This window comes from Diospyros lotus, chromosome 14 (genome assembly GCF_014633365.1).
Source record: "Diospyros lotus cultivar Yz01 chromosome 14, ASM1463336v1, whole genome shotgun sequence".
NCBI lineage: Eukaryota > Viridiplantae > Streptophyta > Magnoliopsida > Ericales > Ebenaceae > Diospyros > Diospyros lotus.
Window position 1 is genome coordinate 34,124,561 of NC_068351.1, and position 8,890 is coordinate 34,133,450.

Genomic DNA, 8,890 nt, shown 5'->3' on the forward strand with positions numbered 1-8,890 from the left:
GAGCTCACGCGCCGCCCCTGCCGCTGCTGCTTGCAGCGGCTACCATGGCCGCCTTCGGCCACTTCGGCCGGTCTCCCCCGCTTCTGCCAGCCACCACGCACCTTGCTGGCCCACCGTGCCGCCCCTGCTACTCTCTTTCAACTGAGATGCCATGGCCGCGACTTGCTGTTCGTGGCCATGGCTGCTTGCTGTTGCTTCCTTCAGCCACCATTTGGCTGCAGCTCTCGTTCTCTCTCGATCTTCCTTACTTGGTGCTCCTCAATCGATCGATCTTCTTGCCTATTTATAGGCAGCCACGGCTTGCTCTCCAATATATATATATATACACACTGTTGCATGCTTGCCTGCCACGCATATCTGAAAGAACCCATAAATCTCGCCTCAAATCTTGTTGCCATTTACTTCCAATTTGCGTGAATCTCGCTCGGCCATGAAAATTTTGCAGAGGATGACTGCCAAATCTCTCCAATTGCAGCTAAAATCTCGGCCACAGAAGCTGGCCTTTGCACACACGCGCACACGCATATTTGTATATTTATATATACTATATATTGTATATTACATTTAATATATATAAAAATTATGCATTAACCCCAAATTTTATTTTAAATTTATTAAAATAATTATCTAATTATAATAATATCCTCAAACACTGATTTAATTGACATTACGATACCGAAAACATAAAATTAATAACTTGAAACCTAGTTGAAAAAGACGATTTCGCCCCAGTGCCCTTACCGGGCTGTTGTTTCCTCCTGAAACCATTAAAGGGTTGTTCGTTACGCAAAACCAGGGCCCCCCTAGGGTTTCGTTGATTTTTCGGGAGCCTCTTACAACGATTCAGTTTTATAGTTTAAATAGCAGCTGTATTTTAGTTGTACCGAAAATTGTTCCTGATCTGATTTCTTTCGAATCCATAAATCCCAACTTGATACGCTCATCGAGACTATATAATTTTCCTTAGAAAATTTCACTTCGAGGTATTCCCTACAGTTAATTCGGTACCTGAAATTGCTATAAAATCCATTTTTCGGTATTCTAAACCTATTAAAATTACGTGGCAACCCTTATCTAAACATGAGGTATTACATCCATCATATACAAGAATATGTTCAATGCAATTTTTTGAGAGTAATAGTTTAACAAAATGATAAATTCTACCCATATTTTGACCCTTTATAAAGCACAAAAATGCGAAAAACAATTTTTAGGTCATTTTTGTAAATTGCAAAATATTCCAAGATTGTTTCACAATTTACAAATTTTTCTAGAAATGTGATTTCAACGATTGACTTCAACCCATACACGAATCTCAAAGTCCTTTCTTTCTTGATTATTTTTTTTTTCTCCTTCCTTTTTCCCTAATTTCAATTTGTTTTCTCTTTCTTCTTTCAACGATTCTTTTTTTTCTCCCTCGTCGCCATTCCATCTCTTCTCGAGAAATCCTCACATTTCTCTCGCTTCTAGTTCCATCACCGGTCGTTTCTTTTCACCCCTATCACTTTCTGTGTTGGTTCGTTTGCCGACGCCGCTCGCTTTCAGTTTCCAATTTCAACTTCCTCGTCACCAAACGTCAGTCGTTTCTTCTCTAAATAACCCCCTCTCTCTCTGGTCATACATTAACTATTTGTTGTTGATAGAAAATGCTTAATTCTGCTGACTATTTGTCACACATATACTCAACTATATTCTAATGAATATGTTAATATGCATTATCTAATCTCGCTATTAGAACTCAAATATTTATAAATTGTAGTTAACAAAGAATATTATAAAATTAATTTTGCAGTTCATAGGAAGTTTTGAAATAATGGTGTCAACTCAAATATTTGTATTATGTTTGATTTTATTTTTTAAAATTATTTTTTATTTTTAATTACTAAGTCATGTAAAGATAATAGAATTTTAACGGTTATTTAAATATATTTTAGACTTTATGTTTATATCTGTTTAAATTTATTATGGAACTTATGTTTATTGTTTATGTTTGAACTATTTTTTTATAATTTTTTATATTAAAAAACATATTTACAAAAAAAAAAACTTTATATATTTAAAATTTACACTTTACCCCGCTTTCCCATTTCCTACATTTTTGGAAAAATACCGTTTTATTTCGAAAATATTTTTCGTTTCTATTTTTGTGCAACCTACTTTTGACCTAAGTCATGGAAACATAAATCAAAAATAAAAAGAATATGAAAAAGAAACGGGAAAAAGATGTCTTTCAAATAAGTAGGAAATGAAGATGCGATGAAACATATAAATAAAGAAAATATAAGGATCTTTTAATAAATATATTTTTTAATATAAAAAATTATTAAAAAATAATTATTTAATCACATATAAACATAAATTTTATCATTTATTCAAATAAATATAAATTTAAGTTGTTTTTGTCTCTAATGTGATCGTTGGGACAATAGATACTGAAGTAATTCTATCTGTAATGAGGTTGCGGAACTTACAGAACATAAATGTGTTTATAATATTTTTTTAATAATATAAAATAGTTCCAAAATATTTTTAAAATTACTAAAGACCTCAAAGCATTTCCAAAATTATGAAAATATTTTTTTGGTATTTCTCAGTGTTTCGAGGTTAGAAATATTTCGAAAATGCTAAATTGATACTTTTTCGGTGTTTCCATGCATCAAATATTTTGACCCTTTTGCAATATTTTTTATAGTTTACTTTTCATATTTGAGATTTTAATAATTTTTATAAAATTTCTCCCCATCCAAAGGTATGTATTTTAGTCCAAATCGGATGACTAGTAAAGAAAAATCTTCAAACACATTGCAATCTTTCATTAAGGTTATTATAAACTAAAAATACCCAAGTACACGAGTCTAGTGGGTCAATTAGCGTAATGATCATTAAAAAGGAGTCATTAAAGGCTTCTTAAACCATAATACTATTTAAAAGTACTTTAAATGCTCCCTCTTAAATCTTAACTAGTAAGATGGTGTTCGTTAATCCAGATATGAATTGAAAATAATGAGATATAAAAAAATATTTTTTATTATATTTATTAAATTTATCTGACAATCTTTTAAAAAAGAGTCACGTGACTTCTTATTTGGAATTGTTCAGATGAGTTTATCTTTCTTCCATCTAAATAAATTTATCTTGAAATTTACAGATAAAAAAAGTGACTTATATGTCTCTAAATACATTTCAAAATATTTAAATAGTATTTGTTAACTAAAATGTAGATCGAAAAATATAAGATATGAAAAGCATTTCAAATTTTTTACTTTTCTAATGTGTTTGTTAACCAAAATATTAAAATATTTTTTAATTTTATCTTGACCATTTCATATTTTAGTGTACAAAGTATTTTAATTTTATATTAATATAATTTTATCTTACTTATTTTAAGAAACGTTACCTTAATAAATAGTTTTACAAAAATCTTGAAATATTTTTTAATTTTATTTTAATCCCTTCATATTAATCTGAAAAATATTATAATTTTATTTTAATACAAATTTATCAAACGATAGTACATGTACGTAGCTAAGCATGCAAACACACATGAAGCAAGATTTCCCCAAAAGAAGACTTCTCTTCTTCTTCTTCTTCTTCTTCAACCTTCAAAACCAGTACTTAATCACCGACAATCTTGACGAGCCAGGCCAGGGAACTTGAACCGTGGCCGTATGATCTTCATCATCGTAGCCGAAATCCACGTCAACCCCATCCATCTGGCAGCGAATCGGTTTTGCAGAGGCAAAAGCCTTCATTTCCCCACAGCCCCTAACGCCGACTGTTACTGAACTCTCATGATCATCGTAAGCCAGCGACTCAATTGCCCCGCCGGAGTTGAGCATGTTCACTAGCCCGATCGGAGTGAACTGGGCCGATTTTTCGGGAAAGTCCTTCACCGGCGAGACTGTGAGGAGCTCGTAGCTGAAGGGCGGAAGGGAGATCTCTACTCTTTCTGAAGGTTTCAGGAGAGTTAGCTTCTTCTGCTTGGACATGTAGACGGCGAAGGCGGCCACTCCTTTGGTCTGAATTGGGCTGTTTCCGGCGTCCCATTCGACGTCTATGGGGCCGGCCAAGCAGGTTACGTCGTGAGAGAATTGGCTGGCGCTCTTGTTTCGCCGGGATTGCCGGCACCATCCTCCGCCTTGGCAGTTGAAAGCTCCGACGACTCCCGTGAACTGTTACAGATACAAACCATAGAAATTGAGATCACCAATTCTCCCAATTCATTTCGATTTTAGATCAATTATTTGGTCCATATACTCATAAGTCACATTGGATTAGCATTTTTTGATGAGGATGCGCGAACCAATGACTATATATAGTTCGATGTGTAAATGGCTTACTCTGTTGAGGTTCCAGATCTTGAGCATGGTCTTGCCGTCGTGCAACGGATCCTCGAACAGGCAATCTCTGGTAGGAAGGGCGTAATGCCGGCAGCGAAGGATGGAGCCGTCGGGCAAAGCGAGGCTCCGGAGCAGCTGGAAGTGGTGGTTTCCTACGGAGTCGCTGACGTAGATTGGTCCGCCGGAGATGGCGCGAGAGGCGGCGTGGAAGGCGGCGCAGGGGTGAGTGGACTGGAACATGTCCCAGTCCGGGTGGATGAAGTTGCCCATCCACAGGCTGTTGTAGGCGCAGTGCACCATGTGACAGCCTTGCAGCCAGAACGTCCCGTTCGGGTCGCCGGACGGATCCACGCACCAGAAGTCATCCCCTGCAACATAGACAAATTTGGTACAAATCTCTGTATAATTAGTGATTAAAGAATATACATAATTGTCCACACCTCACGGTTGGGATCGTACATATATCAATACTATAAAACTTTAGATTTAGCTGCTATATAGTTGGTATAGATTTCGTGTTCGAATCCCGCTAATCCTACACATGTTAGTCCCATAAAACTTTAAATTTAGCTGCTATATAGTTGGTGCAGATTTCGTGTTCGAATCCTGCCACTGAGTTTCATTATTTAACTCCCTTACAAAAATTTTGGACTGAGCTGCGAGATCTCCAGGTGAGGGATTTTACCTTTTAGTCCCAAAGAATATATATAATTAACAAATCTATTTTAAAAAAAGTATTTAAAAGTAATATGAAACTAAATATATTTGATAAAATATTATATATATATATAATAAGAAAGAGTACATAGAGTATATTTATAATGCATCAAAACGCCTCATAGGTGTAATTTCGATGTTTTTGAAATAATTTTTATATTAAAATGTCGAGAACACAAAAAAAAAAAAAGGTTTATGGCCCCTTTTATAATTTTAAAAATATTTTAGGCCCGTTTCATAATATTAAAAAAATATCCAAAACTTGTTTCTATCCATGAAATTTTTAACTCAAAATTTTTAAACCTAAATTGAAGCAGAGTTGGAAACCATACATGCTAAAAGGACCATAAAAAAAAAAAAAGAATGATGAAAAAAATGAATTTTTATAAATTATATTATAATTAATTATTTTTTTAATTTATTATTTATTTTTATTTATCTTTATTTGAATACATTTCCAAATTTATGTTTATTTTTAGATTAAATAAATATTTTATTCTTAATTTTCTATATTAAAATTATATTTACAAAAAAATCTCTATATTTTTTTATTTACATGTTTCCCCACATTTTCATTTCCTATTGTTTTGAAAAATATCGTTTCTCCGTTTCTATTTCATACCATATTCATTTTTTTTTTATTTTTATGCAAATATGAGCGTATTGATTTTCTCAATTTTAAATTAAAAAATTTAATTTTGAATAAAACTTCTATAGAATACAACATTAACTAGTATTTTTTTTAAATTTTATCGAAAAATTCAAGAACTTTGTTGTTAAATATTCTTCTTGTTTACTAAATCAAAACTGAAACATATATGAGTAATGAGAATTTAGATCTAAGTTGACCCAACTCAAATTTTATTGAGTTAATTCAGTTTTCAATTAAAATTGTTTTGAGCATACCTTAATATAACTTTCGAATCAATATCATTTATGGACACATTTATTTATAATGAATTATAAAAATATAGATATAATTGAGTTAAGAAATGTTGAAATGAAAATTAAGTCTTTTAACATTTCATGCATTTATCTAACAAAATGGATCTCGAGTCAACTAACTCAAATTTTATTAGGTTAACTCAATTTTTGATCAAGATTGTTTTGAAATTAAGTCAAATGAATCTCGACTCTAAATCTAACCATAAAATTATTTATAGACGAGGTAATTCTAGTTCTAATTTCACCAAAAAAGTGGAATCAAAATTGTCAATTCCAAAACCGTGGTCCGTCCTACTCAACTACCCTCACCTCCTCCCAAATCGAGATCTCTTATCATTATTCTTCACCAAACGGTGAGAGATGAAAAATTGTGTTGTTTGGTTCAAACAAGACTAAACATTGGGCCGAATGGTACATCTCATTTGGCCCATTGGGCTCAAAATTTTTAATTCAATTGGGATAAAGATCCATTTTGCTGAGATAAAACGTTCTGAATTATGAGCAAAATTCTGAAGAATATTGGCATTGCAAGGAGGGAAGATGAGGGTAAATTGGGGAGGGGCATACCTACGCGTCCGAGAGCTATAGCTTCGGTTCCGAGGTACATGAAGTCATTGCAATGCTCCATGCTAGCAATCACGCCATTGCCGCCGAAATGCTTCCTCACAGACGACGTTAAGGCCTTGTAATATGCTTTCGCTAGCTCCACTCTCCCGCCGTACTCCTCCGCCACCATTTCCAGCAACTGCAATGCCAATTTTCACCAAATTAACAACCTTAACCCTAACCCTAACCCTAACCCTAACCTTCATCATCAAGATCGATCGAGTAGCAGAGAATGAGCAAGAGCATGACCGATCGGGCTAAACGCATGATAGGTGAACAGGAGTACCAACTGTTCGACGAAAGGACCCACAGACTTCGAGAAAAAGAGTGCTTACATGGATCACGTCCACCTTGACGCCGTCAATCCCCGCGGCCTCCAGTTGCGAGTGCAGCCCCTCGTACATCTCCGGCGCCTTCTCCGGGGGCACCAGACCCACCCCATTGGCCACGATCTTGTCCACGGCCAGATCCTCCATCGTCCTCTCCAATCCCGGCGACAACTTAGGAGCAACGACTCTGCTCTCCGGCATGCCCGGGACGCGGGGCCGGATCCCGCCCCAATACCCACAGAGCGCATGCCAGACGTAAACGTTCTCTATCGTCCGAAACTCCTTTTTAAGGTCCCTTACGAAGGCGCCCATGCCCTTGCCAGAGGCACTTTCATAGTCCCTGAACTTGTAGTTTTCTTCAAATTTGATTAGCCTGCAAGGCATTTGCTCGCCGGCGGCGGTTCTGTTCATGCCTTCTTGGTCGGTGATGGGGTCATCGTCATGGCAGATGGACTGCCACCCGTCGTCGATCAGCACCATCCCCGGCGGGCAGCCGCCGGCTGCCAGGGCGCGGACGCCCTCAGCGACCCCTTTTGGATGTACTTTCAGATAGAATGCGTCCCAGGTGCACCACCCAAATTTGTCAACTATGCCGGGAGGAGACTTTTCCTCCAGCAGCTTGAAGCTTCCCAAATGGAATCTGATCACCTTCATTGCTTCCTTCACCAACCGGTATGGATCGTTGCCGGCGTGAATGTAGATGCAGCTCCGGAAGCTGGAGCCGGTTACCTTGGTGGCCCCACTCTCAACGCAGACGTCCAAACCGTCGTCTTCACCGGCCTGGAGTGAAGCTCGGAAAGAACCTTCAATGATCGGAAGAACCAAAACGTAGGGCCGGCCGGCGGCGGACTTGTCTAGCAGCAACATCTGAGTCTCGTTTTCAACGTCTTTCCCGCAATTGCCGATCCAGTGGGTGGTCCACCAGACCTTGAACCGGAATATGCTCATGAACCTTGTGTCCCGGAGCTTGCCGACGGTGACCACGTGCCAACTCTTGGGCTCGCCGCTGTCAAACCCGACGAAGCATCCGACAGTGTTCTTGGCCGCGTCTTGGGACGTGAATGGGGAGGGCGTGGCCGTAATGTTCGGCGGGACTTGGGTGAGAAACTGGTGGCCATTGGCCAAAAACTTTGAACCTTCCAGAGTGACTGATAAGGGTACTTGGCCATCATGAACCCGCATTGATTCCAACACATCTTTGATCAAGCTTGGAGCCATTCTAGTTAAGTACACAGCTTCACGGAGAGAGAAAAGTGAATTAACTAGTTTGTGATGGTGAGATCAATGAAAGAAGGGAAGATTGGTAATATATACAACGAGAGAGAGAGAGAGAGAGAGAGAGAGAAGAAATACAGAAATCTAGAGGGGGGAAGTGGAATCTGCATGTAGCTGATGCGGACACTCAACAGGGAGGGAGAGTCCCAGGGTGGTTTGTGGTTTGATCAAGTATGGGAACAAGTGACAAGTTGGAGGCAATATACATTTGCTTAGTAAGTAGAGGCCTACTTATTTCACGTTTTCCTTAAGGTGGGTCCCGAAATTGTCTAGGATATTAAAGGTCGAAAAATGCTACTCTTACATCATTGTGTATATTTTGAACTATACAGTAATGTAAGAATATCTAAAATACCCCTGAGCCTCAGTGTGAGGCGCAGGGTAGCATGATTCTTAAAGGTCAATTCAACATCTTCCTTTGAGGGTTTATGGTAGGGCCCCTCCAAGCATAGACCCCATATACATAATGCTACATAGCTAATTTGGCCAACAACTTTGTTGACAATATCATCTAATAATGAGATTTTAATCAAATTGTCGCCATAAATTGAAGGCACAATGCTCAATTATTTTGAATATCTATCCAAATTGGGAGACCCACATATTCCCTCTCTTTCTAAACCCCTCTCTCCTTCCCCCTCTCTTCACCTCACCTTCGTTGTCGCGTCTTTAGCAATC

General features: G+C 37.6%; 1 protein-coding gene across 1 annotated transcript; it reads right to left on the reverse strand.

The window, feature by feature from the left end:
• Nucleotides 1-3,472: 3,472 nt before the first annotated feature.
• LOC127790524 (galactinol--sucrose galactosyltransferase-like) lies at nucleotides 3,473-8,441 on the reverse strand. The gene is made up of 4 exons (XM_052320074.1): nucleotides 6,944-8,441; nucleotides 6,570-6,747; nucleotides 4,341-4,708; nucleotides 3,473-4,172 (listed from the first exon to the last, which is right to left on the reverse strand). The coding sequence occupies exons 1-4, from the start codon at nucleotides 8,153-8,155 to the stop codon at nucleotides 3,603-3,605; spliced, it is 2,328 nt and encodes a 775-aa protein (XP_052176034.1). The 5' UTR covers nucleotides 8,156-8,441; the 3' UTR covers nucleotides 3,473-3,602.
• Between the last annotated feature and the right edge of the window lie 449 nt (nucleotides 8,442-8,890).